The sequence below is a fragment of the Carassius carassius genome, chromosome 33 (assembly GCF_963082965.1).
Source record: "Carassius carassius chromosome 33, fCarCar2.1, whole genome shotgun sequence".
NCBI classification, from domain to species: domain Eukaryota; kingdom Metazoa; phylum Chordata; class Actinopteri; order Cypriniformes; family Cyprinidae; genus Carassius; species Carassius carassius.
In genome coordinates, this window is record NC_081787.1 from 4,865,728 (window position 1) to 4,887,880 (window position 22,153).

General features: G+C 37.4%; 2 protein-coding genes and 1 pseudogene across 2 annotated transcripts; 2 read left to right on the forward strand and 1 right to left on the reverse strand.

Annotated features, from left to right (window-relative positions):
* Positions 1-557: 557 nt before the first annotated feature.
* On the forward strand, positions 558-12,366 carry LOC132113546 (long-chain-fatty-acid--CoA ligase 4-like). Its single transcript, XM_059521360.1, has 14 exons — positions 558-1,315; positions 2,331-2,508; positions 2,698-2,807; positions 3,447-3,585; positions 3,765-3,915; positions 4,983-5,106; positions 5,219-5,290; positions 5,364-5,503; positions 5,598-5,767; positions 5,901-5,975; positions 7,047-7,238; positions 10,490-10,604; positions 10,729-10,886; positions 12,136-12,366. The coding sequence occupies exons 1-14, from the start codon at positions 977-979 to the stop codon at positions 12,291-12,293; spliced, it is 2,121 nt and encodes a 706-aa protein (XP_059377343.1). The 5' UTR covers positions 558-976; the 3' UTR covers positions 12,294-12,366.
* A 1,595-nt stretch (positions 12,367-13,961) lies between these two features.
* On the reverse strand, positions 13,962-14,477 carry LOC132113548 (NTF2-related export protein 2-like; annotated as a pseudogene).
* A 1,076-nt stretch (positions 14,478-15,553) lies between these two features.
* On the forward strand, positions 15,554-20,191 carry LOC132113547 (26S proteasome non-ATPase regulatory subunit 10-like). The gene is made up of 5 exons (XM_059521361.1): positions 15,554-15,683; positions 16,119-16,217; positions 16,454-16,600; positions 19,412-19,578; positions 19,667-20,191. The coding sequence occupies exons 1-5, from the start codon at positions 15,570-15,572 to the stop codon at positions 19,818-19,820; spliced, it is 681 nt and encodes a 226-aa protein (XP_059377344.1). The 5' UTR covers positions 15,554-15,569; the 3' UTR covers positions 19,821-20,191.
* The last annotated feature ends 1,962 nt before the right edge of the window (positions 20,192-22,153 follow it).

The window sequence follows — 22,153 nt, forward strand, 5'->3', positions numbered from 1 at the left end:
TTTAACCTTCTGTCTTTAGCTACATACTCTTACAACTGACCCCTGCAGTTGTTCACACTCGTCATCACCGTCATTAAGGACTCGTGTTTAGAGGGATCCAATTTCATAGACAATGCACAGCTTGGCAGCACAGTAACAGGCAATGCAAACCTATGGAAATTGTGTACTGGTTGTAACAGTAGTGTTAAGGTGATTCTGTTGTATCTATTTATGAGCAACTCATTTCTACTTCCTTAATCTGACACCATTCATGTGATCGAGATGACCTTGTCTTCATGACTCTTGAAATGACGTTATCTTAAGCCAGAGGCCACTTACGTGGCTAATGACGGAGATAAAGTGTTTCTGCTAAACTCAATGAAACTGATTTCTGTTCATTATTTTGAGTGTTTCCTTGAAATCTAACCCATAGCCTTGGCATTGCAGCAACAGGAACACTAGATAAAACAAGTGTATCATGTTTATTCTATAATATTTAATAGGTGTGTGGTAATATAATGTAATTGTTTTGTTCATCAGTCCACCCTGTCTTTAGGGTAGGGCAGCCCTCACAGGATGTGACTTCATACTAGTCATTAAAGGAGAACCAGAGAGACACTGTTCACTGGCCTGGAATGTGTCTTTTCTGTAGCTCATGTGACCATCCTTTAATAAGCGTAGTTTGTCTCATTAAAGCAGCTGAATGAATGCAGACTGTTCCGCTTGAAGCCTCAAACTTGTTTTTCTCACAGAAATGTCTCATAGGTTTGTGTTTTAGATGAGTGCACTTGAATAACATGCATTTCCTTTGATTGTGATTCTCATCAGGTTGCACATTTTGGAGCCACATATTGGAATCTTTCCTTATCTTTCTGAACTTCGATCCCGGGATCATCAGTTGAGAAGAGGGCAACAATAAACTTGCTCTGTTTCAGGCTAGGCCTGATCCCTTCATCTTTCAGTCCCCTTCAGGTTCTCAGCAGACGTGTGTCTGAACATGGACCCGAGCACAGTTCTCTTGTTCCCAGTACATGCAGTAGTATGGCTCTACTCACTCTTGAGCTTTCTCCCATGGTACTTCCTGACTGGAGCCCAGGAAAAGAAATCCTTGGCAAAGAGGCTCAAATCCAGGTCAACCACGGGTCAGGCTGAAGGGCCGTATCGATCCGTGGATCGCTTCGACTCCCTGGTCACGGAGGACTTTCCTGGAAAAGACACCCTTGATAAGCTGTTTGACTATGCGGTGGAGCGCTTCGGTAAAGCGGACTGCCTGGGAACCAGAGAAGTTCTGAGCGAAGAAAATGAGACTCAGCCGAGTGGGAAGGTCTTCAAAAAGGTACGTCCTCCTCTGATATATTTTGTACGGCTGTGATTCTCAGCACAAGCCAAAGTGTCTAAATCAAATTTTCTGCTTTAATCCAATTCATTTAGTGAGGTTGTTCACATGACCTTTTTAATTTGGCTTATATCATGCGCTGGTCCAAACAAGTGACTCTCTAAAAACTGGCCTGTGTGCATAAAGTATGATAATAGTTACATCTTAAACCAATTTTATTTATATATGTGCCCAACACTTTAAAGGTTTGGGGTCGTAAAAAATTTTTTTGTTTCTTAAAAGAAGTATCTTATGCTAACCAAGGCAGCATTTATTTAATAAAAAATACTGTAAAACTTACGTGATGCTTCAGAAATCATTCTAATATGCTGATTTGCTGCTCAAGAATGATTTTTCTTCTTTGTTTAAATGGAAATCTTTTGTAATAATGTCAAATAATGTAAAAGTCTTTATTGTGATGTTTGATCAATTTAATGCAGTAGTCATTTCTTTCTAAATGAATCTTAAGGACCCCTAACTTTTAAAAGGTAGTGTAAATATTCCTTTGAATAATTTTTTTTGAACATTTATAGATATTCATACATTTATTGATGTTAGTTTGTAAATTTTGCATATCGTAATTCATTATTATATGAAATTAAAATAACATTTTCATATTAAAAACTAGTTTACATTTTACCATAGCTTGTATTTATGGTTCACAAGAAAGGTCAATCAAATATAGAAATCTGGTTCAATTGACTAACAAATCGAGAGGCCACAGTGGAGTCACGTCGGAGGGTGTCTGCCATATCTGTTTTCCACATATATATATTTGAGGACTGGAAATATAGAGATTAATTGAAAATGTCAGATTCAGTATTAATTTTGCCGTTTACACTGTCAAACAACATTTGGGTCACATTCAAATGCAATGTATGTTGCCAAAATTACCATTAGTTGAGAAGAGAAGAAAAACTGCAGGATGAAGAAGTATTTTTTAATACAAAGGTGTTTAATGGTTTTGTCTTGGCAGTTGATTCTAGGTGATTATAAATGGATATCCTATGAGGAGATGGACATTCAGATCAGTCATTTTGGGAGTGGACTGGCAGCACTAGGCCAACAGCCAAAAAGCACCATCGCTATTTTCTGTGAGACAAGGGCAGAGTGGATGATCACGGCTCAGACCTGCTTTAGACACAATTTCCCATGTAAGGATTATTTTTACTCTTATTGACCACACTTTCTCTTTTTTTTCCCTAAGGAAAAATTATTTTTCAAATGAATCATAGGTTTTATCCCTTAATGCTTTAGATGCACTGTGCCATCCCAAGATTGAATGGATGTTTTCATCTTTATCTTCTTTTTTTTTTTATCTCTGTTTCATGTGGTTTTTGTAGTGGTCACCTTTTATGCAACTCTGGGAGAAGAGGCAGTGGCTTTCGGATTGAATGAGTGTGGAGTTACACACCTGGTCACCAGCGTCGAACTGCTAGAAACCAAACTGAAGGTAAGCCAAAGACAGCAATGTAACAGTGATGTGTTTCCTGCACTACTATTACTACAGATTCACAGCAAAAGAATATATATTACTATAAATTAGTTTTGACTGGCTACCATGAATCAATGCCAAATTAGCATGTTCCATTGTATTTGCTAGCTGCACCTCAAAAATCAGTGTAGTCCAAATCACCAACAATCAAATGACCAATGCTTTTAAACAGTTACAAAACAGGGCTCAGGAACTCATGAGTTATTAGTTTGAATATTAACCAATACCAAATTAAAACCAAAACCAAACCAAATTAACCTCTGACTCACTCAAACCTTATATTCAGTCATGTTTGACTCGGTTAATAACTTCAGTTAGAAAGGTTTTTAACAAAAAGTTTAACAGGAACTTGACATAAAATCTGACGAAAGCTGGTGCTGATATTTAATTGGTTTTAAGGTGTGGTATAAAGTAACCAAAATGAATGCTAGCAACATATTAACTTTGGCATAATGTTAGCAAATATCTGTCCGATGTGGGGTTTTGATGTCCATCCAGTTTTTCATTTTTAAAACCAAAACTTGCCCAACCGCTTGAAATAATTAAATTTTTTTAATTAAATGTTCTATTTCCATAACAATTTGTATTTCCATACAGGATGTTCTTTCTCAAATCCCCAATCTGAGGCACATCATCTATGTGGACAGGAAGAGCATCAGCACAGCTGGGTATCCACAGGGCGTCCAGATCCACAGCATGCACTATGTGCAAGAGCTGGGAGCCAAGCCAGAAAATTGTAAGAAAGGGCAACAACTTTACAATTGACATTTTATTTATATGCTAATTAACCTTTTCAGTGAAAGGCTGTAGTTTACCCACAGTTCACCCATACTACATTGATTTGAATGGAGATTTGCACTGTAATAGATTAATCTCCATCACTAGAGGAAAAACAATCTGCGCTTTGTGTTGCAGTGAGAAGACCCGTAGTGAAGCCCGTCCCATCAGACCTCGCTGTTATCATGTACACCAGCGGCTCCACCGGTAGACCTAAAGGGGTGATGATTGTTCACAGTAACCTGATCGGGGGCATGGCAGGCCAGTGCGAGAGGATACCTGGATTGGGGTGTGTATACATTTCAATAGAGAGCCGCAGTGGCCTTAGTTCCAAAAGTATTTTTCCCATTTATTTTAGTTTTTGAAATAGTCTTTGTTATAGAGTTATAAGCCACTTACAAAATATGCGGCGAATCACTTTGATTTGAAGCAAAACAGTTATTTAAAAACCATCCAAAAAGATTTAGATTAAAGGTGTGTATTTAACAGCTTTGATAAGGGAAAGAACTACAATCCCATAAAGCATTGCCAATCCAATTATATATACAGTGTGTGTGTGTATGTATATATGTATATATATATATCTCGTATTTTCCGGACTAAAAGTCGCACTTTTTTTCATAGTTTGGCTGGTCCTGCGACTTATAGTCAGGTGCGATTTTATTTATCAAAATTAATTTGACATGAACCGAGAGACATGAACCAAGAGAAAACATTACCGTCTACAGCCGTGAGAGGGCGCTCTATGCTGCTCATTGCTCCTGTAGTCTACTACTGAGGACATTGAGCGCCCTCTCGCGGCTGTAGACGGTAATGTTTTCTCTTGGTTCTTGGTTCTAAATAAATGCGACTTATAGTCCAGTGCGACTTATACATGTTTTTTCCCTCATCATGACGTATTTTTGGACTGATGCGACTTATACTCAGGTGCGATTTATAGTCAGAAAAATACGGTGTGTGTGTGTATATATATATATATATATATATATATATGTGTGTGTTTGTATGTATGTGTGTGTGTGTGTTTGGATCACTTTGTTTATTTCTGATTGTCGGAGCTTCTCTGCAGAATCATGAGTAATGTAGTTTTTCACCAAGAAATTCACATTTCAACACGATTATTAAAAATTAACTTAAAAATAATGTGCAAAAGCATATACTATTGATTAACCATCTTGTAGCTCACAGAAGGTTTGTGTTTGATGGTTTTAAAGTTATTGTTAAAAATCAGTTCCCCAGTGGAAAAAATGAATGGGATTTTTACTTCTGGAACCTGATTGTTGCACTCCATTAAAGCAAAGTGCCTGACTGAAATGTTTATTAGTTTTGCTTTAATATGCATGTATGCTTCCACAGCTCAAAGGATACATATATTGCCTATCTGCCTCTTGCTCATGTGCTGGAAATGACGGCTGAGATCTCCTGTGTGATGTACGGCTGCAGGATCGGCTATTCCTCACCACAAACACTGTCTGATCAGGTACAGCAATTCAATTTGTTCCTGGATCAGATAAATGTAGTCATAGATTTGCACAGAGATTTGTGAGGTTTTTACAAAATGAAATGATGAATGGTTTGTTTTTGCTTTGTAGTCCACCAAAATTAAGAAAGGAAGTAAAGGTGACTGCACCGTGCTCAAACCTTCTCTAATGGCGGCTGTACCCGTAAGTCAGACTCCGACACATTTTCATCTTGCCTCATTCACATCAGTCATGTTAAAATCTCACACTCTGTCAGGAAATAATGGACCGGATCAATAAGAACGTCATGAGTAAAGTGCAGGAGATGAACTGCGTGCAGAGAACCCTGTTCAAACTGGCCTATGACTACAAGCTCGAGCAGATCAAGAGGGGTTATGATGCACCTCTGTGCAACATGTAAGATGAGATTAAAACAGGCCTTCGGTTAATCACATTTGCTCTTGTTAATGAGTCTGGAGTTTGAATTGCCTTTGTTCCCTCATGTGTTCAGTTTGTTTAAGAAAGTCAGATCTCTGCTGGGTGGAAACGTGCGGATGATGCTGTCCGGAGGAGCCCCTCTGTCTCCTGCCACTCAGCGCTTCATGAACATCTGCTTCTGCTGTCCTGTTGGTCAGGGTTACGGTCTTACTGAGACCTGCGGAGCGGGAACTATAACCGAGGGTGAGGAATCCTGCTACGTCTGAGCATCTTTTCAAGCCCATCTTGCACTATTTTAATATTTCTTGTAGTGTCGGAGCTTTGTCCCAGAGCTTCAAACTATGAAGTAATGATGACGTCTTCCTGTTTTGTGCAGTTGCTGACTATAGCACAGGACGAGTAGGAGCTCCTCTGATCTGCTGTGAGATCAAACTCAAAGACTGGGCAGAAGGTTGGTCAATAGTACCAGTTTGTTTCTTCATATTCGAAATCTTAAAGTAATCCACTAAACATGGTATGCTGCCATTATCAACTCACTTTCATGTTATTACAAAGCATAGTACTGTTATTTTGTTTTGTGGATCACAAATTAGACATTTCTGAAGAACTGTTATGCAGCTCTTGGTATAAAACAACAGTACATTTTGACCACAATGCCTGTCGAGCTCCAAAAACTACAAAAATGAACACCAAAGACATAAGCGATTTACCAAGTTTGCTAAACTTGTGCAAAAGCTTGCTTTTAGGAACAGTCTTTCTTCATCTTTACCAATACTTCAGCATTCCTGTAGCTTAAAAAAATAGTGCATGTGCAAACAACACAAAGGTCATGGGTTCAATTCCCAGAGAACACGTGAACTGATAATGTGTCTTTAAATGCATTATAAGATTTTGATAAAAGCATCTGACAAATGCATACATGTAATCTGAAGACATATAGTAAAAAAAAAAAAAAAAGCATTGTGTTTGGTGAATGTGAGCTTCGGGGAAGCAGTGTTGGTATTTTAACTAAAACTATAAAAAATAAATTAGTTCATTTAAGTGAAAATGAAAACATTTTAGATGAAAGATTACATTTTAGAAATGTTGCCTTGACAACTTACTGAAATAAAATGTTTAAGCTGAAGTAATAAGATTACTACAACTGAAACTGAACAACAGCTAAATAGAATATTAAATAATAATAATTAAAATGAAAATATAAAAATAAAAGCTAGTTGAAAATATTAATAAACACTATAATAGCATATAAATAATACTAAAATAACACTGCTGGTAAGATTATCGTTGAATAATGGCTTAAATCACAATCTGTTTCTCACACAAAGCTATGAAGGATTGTTGCAATTCTTTTATTACATCTGCTTTTGTCTTCTGTGAGAAAAAAAAAAAAAAAGTGTCCACATACAGATTTGAAATGGCGTGAGGTTGAGTAAGAAGTGTCGTTTTCGGAGGAACTATTCCTTTGACTTGAAAATAAATTCAAGCAGTTAAAGCTGTTGTGATTCTCCTTTTCCTTCAGGAGGCTATACGAAGCATGACAAGCCTCATCCACGTGGTGAGATCCTCATCGGAGGTCCTAACGTGACCATGGGTTACTACAGGAGTGAAGGCTGTATCAACGAGGACTTCTTTGTGGATGAGAACGGCCAGCAGTGGTTCTGCACTGGTGATATCGGAGAGATGCACCCTGACGGCTGTCTTCAGATTGTTGGTATGTTTAGATTCAGCATTATAATGAAGTCTTGTTACTTGTTTTAGTTAAAATCATACTTCCGTTTGCAAAGATGGCGCCGCACATGGCTGCTTCAGTGCTTGGCTCTCCAGTGTTTGTACTGTTTTTGTTCGTTTTTCCTGTTTTTTGTTTAACAAACACGATCAGTTTCACCAGGGATGAACTGCTGAACATTCGGCAGAACACACCACATGATATTTTTCCGGATTTCTATTATACAGACGTTTTACTGAACATTGTTATCGGAGGAGCAGTGGCGCTGATCAAGCGCTTCAGGACGCGCAGACGGGGAAAGCGAGCGGGCGCGCTCGTCAGACTCAGGAAGCGCGGATTTCGAACGCCGTTGCCTAGCATCCATCTCGCAAATCTCCGCTCTCTACCCAACAAAACGGACGAACTCCTTCTGCTCTCTCGGACAAATAAGGATTTCTCTCACTCTGCTGCTCTGTGTTTCACGGAAACCTGGCTGAATGACGCCATACCGGACAGCGCACTCCATCTGCCGGGCTTTCAGCTGTTCAGAGCGGACCGCGAAGCAGAATCAACGGGGAAATCGCGCGGCGGCGGGACATGCTTTTACATCAATGAACGGTGGTGTACAGATGTAACTGTATTAAAGAAGATGTGCTGTCCTGATCTAGAAACGCAGTTTATCAACTGCAAGCCGTTCTATTCGCCGCGGGAGTTTCACTCGTTCATTCTGGTTAGTGTTTACATCCCTCCTCAAGCGCAAGTAAGTCTGGCTTTACAGAAACTCGCTGATCAGATCACAGACACAGAACAACAACACCCGGACTCTGTTTTAATCATTCTTGGGGACTTTAATAAAGCCAATCTCTCCCGTGAACTGCCAAAATACAGACAGCATGTTACCTGTCCCACCAGAGACAGTAATATACTGGATCACTGTTACACCACAATAAAGGATGCATATCACTCTGTTCCACGAGCAGCTTTGGGACGTTCTGATCACTGTCTGGTTCATCTTATACCGACCTACAAGCAGAAACTTAAATCTGCTAAACCTGTAGTAAAGACTGTGAAGAGATGGACCAGCGAAACTGAGCAGGATTTACAATCTTGTTTTGACCTCACCGATTGGAGTGTTTTTGAAGCTGCTACCACCGATCTGGACGAACTCACAGAGACCGTAACATCCTATATTAGTTTCTGTGAGGATATATGCATTCCTACCAGGACTTATTTAACATTCAACAATGATAAGCCATGGTTTACAGTAAAACTCAGACACCTTCGTCAGGCCAAAGAGGATGCCTACAGAAATGGGGACAGGGTCTTGTACAATCAGGCCAGGAACACACTGAACAAAGAGATTAGAGCGGCTAAAAAGACCTACGCTAAAAAGTTGGAAGACCAGTTTACTTCCAACGACTCTACTTCAGTTTGGAGAGGACTGAGAGCCATCACAAACTACAAGACACCATCCCCTTGCACTGAGGCTAATCAACGACTTGCTAACGACCTGAATGAGTTTTATTGTAGATTTGAAACCCCCAACACCCACTCTGACCATCTCCCTACACAACCATTAACACCTCCTGCAATCCCCCTCTCCATACCTCCTGCTCTTCAAATCTGTGAAGATGATGTGCGCCAGGTCTTCAAGAAAAACAAAAGAAGAAAAGCACCAGGCCCAGATGGCGTTACACCAGCCTGTCTGAAAACCGCTCAACCATAATCCCCATTCCAAAGAAACCCAAGATAACAGGACTTAACGACTACAGACCTGTGGCTCTAACGTCTGTCGTCATGAAGTCGTTTGAAAAACTGGTTCTGGCTTATCTGAAGGACATCACTGGACCCTTACTGGACCCCCTGCAGTTTGCGTACCGAGCAAACAGGTCCGTGGATGATGCAATCAACATGGCATTGCACTTCATCCTGCAACATCTGGACAAAACAGGGACTTATGTGAGGATCCTGTTTGTGGACTTTAGTTCGGCTTTCAACACCATCATCCCAACAACCCTCCAGACCAAACTGACCCAGCTCTCTGTTCCTAGCTCTATCTGTCAGTGGATCACCAGCTTTCTGACAGATAGGCAACAGTTAGTGAGACTGGGGAAATTCATGTCAAACAGCTGCTCCACCAACACTGGTGCCCCTCAGGGATGTGTTCTCTCCCCTCTGCTCTTCTCCCTGTACACCAACGACTGCACCTCTAAAAACCCTCTGTCAAGCTCCTGAAGTTTGCAGACGGCACTACAGTCATCAGCCTCATCCAGGACGGTGACGAGTCTGCTTACAGACAGGAGGTTGAGCAGCTGGCTGTCTGGTGCAGTCTCAACAACCTGGAGCTGAACACGCTCAAAACAGTGGAGATGACTGTGGACTTTAGGAGAAACCCCCCTGCACTTTCCCCACTCACCATCATGAACAGCACTGTGACTGCAGTGGAGTCATTCAGATTCCTGGGAACCACCATCTCTCAGGACCTGAAGTGGGACAATCACATTGGCTCCATTGTGAAAAAAGCCCAACAAAGGTTGTACTTCCTTCGCCAGCTGAGGAAGTTTAACCTGCCACAGGAGCTGCTGAAACAGTTCTACTCAGCCGTCATTGAGTCAGTCCTGTGTACTTCAATTACTGTCTGGTTTGGTTCAGCAACAAAATCAGATATCAGAAGACTACAGAGAACTGTTCGGACTGCTGAAAGGATTATTGGTGCTCCCCTGCCCACCCTCCAAGAACTGTACACATCCAGAGTGAGGAAAAGGACTCAGAAAATCACTCTGAATCCCTCACATCCAAGTCACCCCATCTTTGAACTTTTGCCATCTGGCCGGCGCCTCAGAGCCGCAAATACAAGAACAGCAAGGCACAAGAATAGTTTCTTCCCCCAGGCAATCTACCTCATGAACAGTTAAATGTTTCCCACTTAAACTTATGTAAAAATGTGCAATATCCTTATATTTATTTGTTACCCCTCCATCCTAGAACATTCCTGCATCTCACTCAATCCTATTCCATTATCATTTATAGCACAATTGTTTATACACTTATTTATTTGCCAATTTGTAAATCTCCTGTAAATTTTTTTTTTTTTGTCTGTGTGTTGTTGTGTGTCTGTTTACTGGAAGCTTATGTCACTAAAACAAATTCCTTGTATGCGCAAGCATACTTGGCAATAAAGCTCTTTCTGATTCTGATCTGATTCTGATACTTTTAGGAGATAACTGTCTGTTTTATTATATCTATGTAACTCCTAGATCGCAAGAAGGACCTTGTGAAACTCCAAGCTGGGGACTACGTCTCTTTAGGCAAAGTTGAGTCCGCTCTGAAGAACTGCTCTCTCGTTGACAACATCTGTGCTTACGCAAACAGGTTCGTGTGTTTGGCTTTGTCCGATACATATGGGATGTTACTGACCCTAACAAAAAGTCCTCTCTTTAGAACAGCAGACGCACTGTAAACTGACATCTTTTCTCTCTCTCTCTCTGCCCACCAGTGACCAGAACTACGTTATCAGCTTCATTGTTCCTAATCAGAAGAAGCTGACCGCTCTTGCCAGGCAGAAGGGCATTGAAGGCTCGTGGGAAGAGATTTGCAACCACCCGGTTATGGAAAGGGAAGTTCTGAGAGAAATTAAAGAAGTTGCAATTTCAAGTGAGTATAACTTAAAGTATTTATAGCACCAAGGTATGTGGTGAAAAAGTGAGGACACTAAATTTGGACACGGTATCAAGAAATTCACTGATCTAATTAAGGCCTGCTTAACAAACACATGCTCATTTTTTACTTTCATTCAGAAGCTATTTTTTAATTTGTATATTATTTAAAAAAAATAATTCAGAGACCATGATACAAATAAAAAACATGCATTTTTTTATTATTATTTATAGTTTGGTTCATCAGAACTTGTGCACACTTGACATTGACTTCACTCAACTTCAGCACAACTACCATATAAAAATTTGGTTTCAGCAGTATAGTGTATATATATATATATATCACATTTTTCGGACTATATGTCGCACCTGAGTATAAGTCGCATCAGTCCAAAAATACGTCATGATGAGAAAAAAAAAAAAAACATATATAAGTCGCACTGGACTATAAGTCGCATTTATTTAGAACCAAGAACCAAGAGAAAACATTACCGTCTACAGCCGCGAGAGGGCGCTCTATGCTTTCAGTGTAGACTACAGGAGCACTGAGCAGGAGCGCCCTCTCGCGGCTGTAGACGGTAATGTTTTCCCTTGGTTCATTTCTCTCGGTTCATGTCAAATTAATTTTGATAAGTCGCACCTGACTATAAGTCACAGGACCAGCCAAACTATGACAAAAAGTGCGACTTATAGTCCGGAAAATACGGTATATATATTAGAAATAAATACTTTTAAGTAAAAAAAACATTAAATTATCAAAGTAACAGTAAAGATATATCTACTGTTAAAAAAGTATTATTTTATAATATTTATTAATATTATTTATATTTATGCAATTCCATTTTTCATTTTACTCATGCATCAGCTTTTTTAGTTTATTTTTATATTTAGAAATGTTGCCTTGGCAAATAGCTGAAATAAAAAATTATTCCTGAGCAGCAAATCAGCATATTAGAAAGATTTCTGAAGGATCACATGACACTGTAGACTGGAGTAATTATACTGGAAATTTAGCTGTGCATAACAGAATAAGTTACATTTGATATTATATATAATAGAAGACAGGTCTTTTTACATAGTAATATTTCAAATTATTACAGCTTTACTGAATTTTTGATCAAATACATCCAGCCTTGCTGAACATAAGAGACTTTAAAAACATTTGAATATTAATGTACTTAATATAGAGTTGTATAAAATGTTGTGGACTTAGAATATGTCCTCTTATCGCCTTTCCATCATTCTAGTTAAACTCCAGCGTTTTGAAATACCAGTTATGGTCCATCTGAGTCCGGAGCCTTGGACCCCTGAAACGGGTCTGGTGACGGACGCATTCAAACTCAAGAGGAAGGAGCTCAAGAACCACTATCTCAACGACATCGAAAGAATGTATGGCCACAAGTAGGACCAAAGAAATCTTCATCAGCTCTTCACCGTGAAACATTACTTTTTATCAATAAATGTTAAATACAACTGTTCACCGTGACTGCCCATTGCGTAGTGATGCGCACACATTTTCAAAGATGAACAATGTTGATAAGCTATTGATCTGTGTGTTTTTATTCCTGGGCTTTGTGAAGCTCTGTAGTCTCTCTGCTGTGAAATAGTTTACAAGTAAGTCGTAGCTGATTAGCTTGAGAACTGTTGGGTAAAGGACAATATTTATCTTATCCAGCATTAAGTATCCACTAATTTATCATTTTAGCATTCAAAAGGAGTCTCTTGTAAAAAAAAAAAAAAAAAAAAAGGATTTCTTCCATACTACAGCGATACACTGCCATCACATTGATTGTGCTATCTGTTTTTAATGTTTCTTTGTTAAATTGTTCACTTGTTTGGTTTAATAGAATTTTAAATAACACAAACTGCTAGCTGAGGTGAAGTCATTGCACTGCAGAGCTCCGCCTCCTTGTAGAGGCAAGTCATATATATACAGTGATGTTTCTGTGCCTTCTGATTGGTTACTATGTATATGTTGATTCCCTATTGGCTGAAAATTAGAATTAGATTCCTGTGCTTCATTCATGTTAAGGACTTTATAATGGTTACTAACCATGTTCTTGAATTTACTTTTTGTTTTGTTTATTGGGGTGCAGTGCTTAAGGAATACGTGTCTTTTATAATGATTACAAACAATGGTTTTTAATTTACTTGAGATTATTTTTTATTTTTTGGTTGTAGAAAGGTGTCACAGAATCACAATGTTTTGAGTACTAATTGACACGTATAGATATGTTCATGGATTGACTCAAGACAAGTTAAGATGACTAGCAAGTTGTTTAATGCTCATTTGTGCGGTTCATTACACTTAACTGAAATGAAGGGAACATTTTAGGAAGTTTTTCACCTCTTAAGCAAGAGGTAAAGTTTATAGTACATCTATAGTGTATTTTCACGTCTGATTTTTCTCAAACCACTCATTTTACTGTTGTGTCTGATTGTCTCTTCTCTGTTACAAATTCCACTTCTGCAGGCTTTTAGTATATTTGGTAATATGTCATTAAAAACAGTTTTCAATACTTAATGTAAAAAGGTAAAAAAAAAAAAAAAGAATATGAATTTCATGGTTGAGGTACCTTGTTATTGTTGTATTCTGTATTATAATGTATTTGGTCAAAACTACATTTTATTTTAGCCCTTTTATTTTTTAAAGCGTGATCTGTACAGGCACTGTAATTTATCTCTCGAGTTACCAAATGTCTCTTTCTAGAATGTGTATTTTATTTATAATTATTTTGTCATTTGCACTAGTCTTTTTGTCAGAGATTTTTAGCCATTGTTAAACAACTCGCCCTTAAGCAAACAAAATCAGCAGTTATTTTCCCCACGGCCCTCAGGTTTCCGATCACCACAAGCAAGGCTACACAGCAGTAAATGTTTGTATTGAGAAATTGTGAATTTGCTTGCTTTTGTGGTTCACTGTATGTAATATTTACTGAGAACAAGTAAAATTGTTTTCTACTCCAATTGTGTGGTATTCCATATTAGAAACAGTTCAGATGTGAATGTTCATATTTACAGAACGCACTTAAATTGGAAAAAAAAAATAATAATAAAAAAGATTAGCTACAATTCAGTTCGCCCGGTCTTGAAAGCGAAAACAGTCGCTTGCAATCTTCCACACCGGCTGTTCACTGTTAGGAGAGGCTTGGGCAGTTATCAAGAAATTCTGGTTGAAGAATCTCTGTTTGTTAGTATTAAATTTCACTGAGCCAGCTGTAACCACCAACAGAGTCATTTGAGTTGCTTGTTCTGTTATATATACATAAAAAAAGCATTTGATTAAACAATAGGAAAATATATTATTATTATTATGAATTAAAATATGATGTGTACGTTGTAGCATACCATGCACAGGCTGGCAGTCCATTTCCAAGCATGAGATGAGCATACCCTTCTTCTCTTATCCATACAGTCATAATAGATATTGACGAATTCATCCGAGTATCTGCACGACTGATCAACTAGAGTCCTGAAGTCCTGATCAGCTCCGAGCAGATTTAATCGATGAGCACAGTTAGGAAATATATTGGCATAAGCGTTTAGATGAATGTTGACACCAGAGAACACTCACCGCCGTTAAAGCCATGCTACTGAACGGTCACCTCACCGATCTCGAAATTAAAATCCAAACTACAGAAATAAAATAAATAAATATTTAAAACATAAATATTAAATAACTAATAATAATAAATATATATAGTCACGCGCCAGATGAAAAAAAGCTGCGCATCGTAAAATTGCGGTATGCAAGAAAATCACATGTACGTTAGTCGTAGTTTATGCCCAATTGGAAAAGAATGGTATTGCGTGTAAAAATATCAGAATTATGATATTTCACTCTCAAATTTACTCAAATGTGTGTGTTCACCGTTATTGTTCCGCCGGAAAACTACCCCCTCTTTCTAAGTTCCCAGCTGCAGGACTAACGTTGAACAGGATGACAAAGAGCAAATTTAAGTGCATAAATAAGTCAAATAAATACTTAAAGTGCACACACACACAAAGAAATTGGCTAGTGTGTTTACATTACCTTTTTTTATTGGGTTGGATTTTCTTATTTGCATTTATGCATACGTAAGTTAACTGAGTAAAATCGTAACACGATTAATTAAAAAAAAGAAAGGAAAGGAAAGAAAAGAAGGGAAAATGCGTTATCATATGTTTGTAGTATGTAGTATGTATGCATCATATGATCTTTTGGTCATTTTTGAAGCCAAAGTACAAAAAAAAAAAAAAAAGTGAAACTTATTTGCACTTGGTACCAAAATGTAATAAAAAGCCACAATAAAGTTTTAGGGTAACGTTAATCATTTCAAAAACATATTATTTTACATATATATCTACATATAAAGAATTTATAGAATCTAAAGTTTCTAAATATAAAAAATTGGGGCTACACTGGCTAATTATATATATATATATATATATATATATATATATATATATATATATATATATATATATATATATATATATATATTACTTACAAAATAAGCCAAATGAAGTACTCAGCCAGCTTTATTACAACTTTAGGTACGTTTGTTAGTTCTTGTATATTCTTTTAATCAGGCACCACTCTTCGGCGCCTCAGTGAGTTGTTTTATCCAATGAAATTGCAGCTTGTCTGGTTGAGGCGGGGCCATTTAGATTGTCGCACTTGTGCTCCCCAAAGTCTGAGATGGAGGGAAGAGTATCAAATGTAGAAATCTGTAATTTAGCTTATACTGGAAAGTTTGAAGAACTTAAAAAATGCGTGTTGTCTGACAGCTCACTAGCGACCAAAACAGACCAGGTAATGTTCAGTGGGACGTGTCGGTGCGCGCACACAGCGGTTAGCATGATGCTATACTGAAGTCTCTCCATTGATTCGGAGATAGCGGTCTGTCACGAGTTTAAATGTAATTTTATTAATAAGATTCGAGAGGAGCGCGTCAGATACTTAGCCTAATCAACACAGGTGGACCATAATCAAGTAATCAATCCCATAGTATAAATATCGCTGACTTACCTCTATCCATTGACGGTTCACCAGCATCCCTCCTCCACCCCATCTCCTCACTTCAAGTTCACTTTATAAATAGAAGGGGTTGGTACTCTAGGTTCGGGCCCTTCCCCAGCTCGGAGCCCTTCCCCGGACAACACGCCAAATACGCATTCCATACCTCAGCTAATTATATGTAAGCGTGAACTATTGAACATGCTCTGAACGAATGCTTCCTTCTTACAGGACAGCAGGACTGCTCTGCACTGGGCTTGTTCAGCTGGACATGTGGCTGTCGTGAAGTTTCTGCTGGATCTTGGCGTAGATGTGGATCTCAAAGATGATGTGAGTCAGCAGTGTGTCCTGCTTCAGTCCAGAACCTCGCACTGCATCACTTAAAGCTATTGTATTAAAAAAAAAAACTTTCCTCTCAGCGTTATTGCTTATCTCCAATTGATTTAGATGTGGAATTATAACATGACATTTTTTTTTATACATGTCCAGATAGTAGCACTATTGACACTTTGTCATTCACTGCAGATCCTCTTGGTGGAGTTCTTTACACTTTTATATCATTTCAGGCATGTTGGACTCCTCTTCATATAGCAGCATCTGCTGGGAGAGAAGAAATTGTCAGATCCTTAATATCCAAAGGAGCTCAGCTGAACGCTGTGAACCAGAATGGTTGCACCCCACTACACTACGCAGCATCCAAAAACCTATATGAGGTAGCTTCAACATTTCCAGCTTTGTATTTTCTTAATCGGAGTTATATTAAATTATTACATGAAATATTTATTTTATATATATATATATATATATATATATATATATATATAGTACAGACCAAACGTTTGGACACACCTTCTCATTCAAAGAGTTTTCTTTATTTTCATGACTATGAAAATTGTAGAGTCACAATGAAGGCATCAAAACTATGAATTAACACATGTGGAATTATATATATATATATATATATATATAACAAAAAGTGTGAAACAACTGAAAATATGTCATGTTGTAGGTTCTTCAAAGTAGCCACCTTTTGCTTTGATTACTGCTTTGCACACTCTTGGCATTCTCTTGATGAGCTTTAAGAGGTAGTCACCTGAAATGGTCTTCCAACAGTCTTGAAGGAGTTCCCCGAGAGATGCTTAGCACTTGTTGGCCCTTTTGCCTTCTGTCTGCGGTCCAGCTCACCCCTAAACCATCTCGATTGGGTTCAGGTCTGGTGACTGTGGAGGCCAGGTCATCTGGCGCAGCACCCCATCACTCTCCTTCTTGGTCAAATAGCCCTTGATGCCTTCAGTGTGACTCTACAATATTCATAGTCATGAAAATAAAGAAAACTCTTTGAATGAGAAGGTGTGTCCAAACTTTTGGTCTGTACTGTATATATATGTATATGTATATATATATATATATATATATATATATATATATATATACACACACGGTTGAAATGATTAGTTGAGAGCACTTTCATTAGTTAACACCGTTCAGTTCAACACATTATTGCAGGCCCTTAGATCATATGAGATCAAATGACCGTTCGACAAATTATTATTATTTTGGACTAACCTTTGGTTGGGGTAAAATAAGTTTTATTTAAGGGGTGTTGGGAAGGTTACTTTGGAAACATAATAGGTTACAGATTACAACTTAGCCTATTTAAGATGTAATAAGTAGTGTAACTAATTCTATTACTTTATAAATGTAACTGATTACATTTGATTATGTTTTGATTACTTTTCAATTGTTAATAATTTTTTTTTAAACCAGGCAGGGTTAACCTTACAGTAGTTCTCAATGCTGATTACTGACAGTTTTTCTAAACCTTTAATCACTTGAAATAAGATTATAATAATTTAATTTTAAATCTACAAAAACTACAAAATCAGAATTCAGCAAATCTTTTAAATTTGTTGTGGTTAAATGCAGATTTAAAATCATGACAAATAGTTTAATAGCCGAAAATGATAAATAAAGTATATACATAAACCCAAATAGGAATAAAACGGTTATCGAATAAGCATGTGCAGGTATGGGAAACAACTCAAAATAAGATGTGGCTTAGTATTTGATCGCTGTAGATTTATTATATAGTGATTTGCATTAAACTTTTGGAAGCCCTCACAACACAAATAGAAGAAAATCATATATGGAAATGTAATCTTGTGGCAGCTGGTTGATACCCAGCCACTTTGTATGAATTAAGTTTCATTTGATCACTTGCATCGTTGTTCAGCATTCTCTAATAGTAAGGAATCTTTATCCAATCCATCCATCTCGATCTGTTGACTTTGTATATTGGGAAGCTGCCTCCTTGACATTTCTGGCTTACAACAAAAACAAATATGCTGCTGCGTGACAAGGTGTACAGTAAACAAGCTAGAAAACCCAGAACTATGTTTTTATAACCTGTCGACCCCCGACAAAACGAGCATTTAAGGACACAAAAGTGGAGTGCAGTGTACACGGAGAAATACGCACTGGCAGGAAACATTCATTACATATTAATTTATTATTTTAAACCATGTCAAAGGATTATTTCCCCACCTTATGTGAACCTGAGAGGAGAAGATATATAGAGAAACTAAATTTAATTGGTCTATATCAGTGCTTCTTTTCCTTACTTTCCTTTTGTTGGAGAAATTGTCCAACTGAACAGCCAAATGTGAAATACCCTGACATCTATAACGATCCGATCGAATCACCAGGTAACCGCGTCATTTAATCAGGGTGACTATATTTTAGTTTTCCAAAAAGAGGACAGTGTGGGCGAGACGCGGGGTTGTGGTGTGGTTGGTTGGTTGGTGGTTAAAGTGGTGCCTAAAGTAGCACGTAAAGTAGCACAACTCAAAATACATAATTTCCATACCTAAAATACATAGTTTGTAGTAACTGTTAATCATAAACACAGCTAAAAAGCTTCCTACCAGTGGCCCTCCTTCACAAAACTTAACAGCACAGTTTTATCAAAGGTAGAATGCAAAATTAAAATATGAAACATTTTAGTGGAGAGGCCAGGGGAGAACGCCCACCCACCCCCAGACTGAGCCTGGTTTCTCCCAAGGTTTTTTCTCCGTTTCTGCCACCAGTGGAGTTTTGGTTCCTTGTCGCGGTCCCCTTTGGCTTGCTTAGTTAGCGCCGCTTGACTGATTGCACAGGCACTATTGAAAGAGAGCTGAACTGGATGAGAACATCACTGAATCATCGATTAACTAACTTGAAATACTTTATTTTGCTAGCACTTTTTCCCAAGTTCAGTTAAGGGCCCAGTACTCTCAACCATTTAGATTAAATGTGTTAATATAACAGACACTTCATTCAGAAACGCTGAAGAAATGAGGAACACAGCTGATTGATGGTGATGATATAGCACTTCCATTCTCATGAATTCCACTTCGGACTGCCCCTAAGTTTCAATGAAAGTGAATTTTTTTCAGGAAGCTTTTATTTTAATAATATATTAAATCTTTATAATCATTATATTAAAGTTTTTTGTTTTTTATAATTATTATTTTTTTTTGTAACAGATAGCCCAGATTTTGCTGGAAAATGGAGCAGATCCTAATGCAACAGATAAACTGAAATCCACACCTCTACACCGAGCATCTGCCAAGGGCAACTACAGACTCATTCAGCTTCTTTTAAAAGAGAGTGCTTCTACCAACATTCAGGACTCTGAAGGAAACACACCACTGTAAGTAGAACCGCTCATAATTGGCTCATAATTATGTATAAATGCTTCCTCAGAGCAGTCCTGCATGAGCTTTTCATTGGTTTTACAGTCATCTTGCATGTGACGAGGAGCGATCAGAGGCTGCAAAACTCCTTGTGGAACATGGTGCCAGCATCTACATTGAGAACAAGGAAACGATGACGCCTCTACAAGTGGCTAAAGGTGGCTTGGGATCGGTGTTGAAACGGATCGTAGAGGGTTGAAACAAGTGTTCAATTAAGCTGCTCTTCAAGTATGATGAATACTTGTTTGTGACTGTATTTGAAAGAAAGAAGCTTTAAAGATGATTGCTGAGGAGAAGAATTATGTTGAGGTCAACGTTCACTTTTTGACAGTTTAAAATCTCATGACTTGATAAGTTGGACATTTTCCGTGCATTTTATTGTAGACTTCTAGATAACATTCTGATTATTATTTGTCAACTTCAGCCATTAATGCTTTATTTCTGTCAAACCTAAAGCAGATTGTGATATTTGTTAGCGACTTAAAATGTAATTTCTAGTTTTGTATCCCTGTGTGAAAATCACGATACCATATGTACCATAATTGAATAAAATTGACTGTTGCTGTCATATAGTATAAGTGTTGTCTTAAAAGATAAATGAATACAGAAATGAGCCCATCCTGTACGTTAACATCCAAAAGTTTGGAAACACAAAGATTTTCAAAAGAAATTACTCATTTTAATCTGCAAGGATGCATTAAATGAATCAATTGATATTGAAAGGTTACAGTAAATACATTTATAATGTTCAGAAAAGATTTCTATTTCAAATAGATGCTGTTTTTTTTTTTTTTCTACTTTTTATTTATCAAGGAATCTGAAAAATATGTATCATGGTTTCCACAAAATTACTGAGCAGCAATAGCAAATCAGTATATTTGAAAGATTTCTGAAGCATCATGTGACACTGAAGACTGGAGTAAGAGCTGGTAACAATACAGCCTTGCTATCACATTAATAAATTACTTTTTAAAATATATTAATATACAAATCGATGTAAATTATTATTTAAACATTATTAAATTGTCCATTTTAGTATGTTTCTGTTTTCACTGTTTTTGATCAAATCAATGCAGCCTTGATGAGCATATAAAGGCCATAAAGTTTTAAAAACTGACCATAACTTTTGAACTGTAGTATATATTATACAATTATAAGATGCTCTTTTATTCTTTCTCATTCAGCTAGTAGTTCTAAGTTTTTACTACTCGAGCTTCTGGCCATTCGACACTGTATATGTATTTAGGCAGACTTCTTTCAACAACTGCTGTTAAATATTCTAGTTCTAGGTTACTAACAAGGGAAATGCTGACCACACATTTAAAAAAAAAAAAAAACATATGAATGTGTCATGCAGTGCCGCTAGCTTGTCAGCAAAAGTTTCACCGTGTAAATAGGGTAGTGGTAAAGATAACTTCCTCAGACACTAAACTACAGTTTGCCACGATTCCCCATGACGGTATCTTATAACACTGAACATGGAAATACCTCATCTCATGCCATTCTTACATTTTGGGAAGTGGTCCGCCTCTCTATGTTCAAATCCTGTATCAACCAGTCTCAGGGTGTAGTTATGAGGAACCAGTGTTCTCAACCATTTATTTATTAATATAACAGACACTTCATTAAGAATCTCACAAATGAGGAACACAGGTGATAGATTGTGAGGATCCAACATTTCCATTCTCATGGATTCCACTTGTGACCATCGCTAAGTTTAGATGAAAATGTGTTTATTCTAGTAGTATTTCTAGAATCTTGCTTGCAGTCACATTTGTTACATATGATTATATTCAGAAGAGGTTCAGTCAGTTTTTAAAAAATCACATAAAATGTATGCGCCACATATGAATATATGTGTGACCCTTCACATGTGTAACCCAGATATGCAAAACCATTAGTTTACCTGGTTTCAGGTTGCACGAATGCTCAGACTATAATATTGATCAAATGATCAAGATACATGTATAATACAGTTTTTGAATGTGGAAATGTAGCTGGGTGCAAGTTTCTAGTTACATTACATTATACATTTAGCAGACACTTTTATCCAAAGGGACTTACAGTATGAACCCACAACCTTTTGCGCTGCTAACACAATGCTCTAATACCGAGCCACAAGAACAGTAGTAGAAATAAGTAATGGAAACGGGATGTGAACCACAAAAGTTAAATGTGAATGGCTATGACAAAAATATGGGCTTCTGTTATCAGCTTATGCAAATAGTGCCATAGGCTATATAGAGCACACACTGTAAATTGCTACACATTTTCCATTTCAAAATTGCATATTTTTCTCTGTCGATTTTTTTTTCAGCACATTTTTTTTGTGTGAAAATATTTAAAGTAGTAACAATTAAAGGTTAATTTCACAATATTGAATTTACAATTTCATAATAAAGTAATGTTGTCACAGTACCAATTTTTCAGTAGTTTGTACCAATAACAGTAAAACTGCACAGTTCTTGGTACCATAGCAAAAACTATTGAAACTATTTCACTATTTTAGCTATTTGAAAAATATTAAATTAA

Bases quoted from the DNA above. Each gene is read 5' to 3' on its own strand.
- LOC132113546 (XM_059521360.1), top strand. From the start codon at position 977: ATGGACCCGAGCACAGTTCTCTTGTTCCCAGTACATGCAGTAGTATGG. The intron at 1,316-2,330 runs GTACGTCCTCCT...TTGTCTTGGCAG, and splicing joins GTGGGAAGGTCTTCAAAAAG to TTGATTCTAGGTGATTATAA. The intron at 5,768-5,900 runs GTGAGGAATCCT...TGTTTTGTGCAG, and splicing joins AGCGGGAACTATAACCGAGG to TTGCTGACTATAGCACAGGA.
- LOC132113547 (XM_059521361.1), top strand. From the start codon at position 15,570: ATGGAGGGAAGAGTATCAAATGTAGAAATCTGTAATTTAGCTTATACT. The intron at 16,218-16,453 runs GTGAGTCAGCAG...ATATCATTTCAG, and splicing joins ATGTGGATCTCAAAGATGAT to GCATGTTGGACTCCTCTTCA. The intron at 16,601-19,411 runs GTAGCTTCAACA...TTTTTGTAACAG, and splicing joins CATCCAAAAACCTATATGAG to ATAGCCCAGATTTTGCTGGA.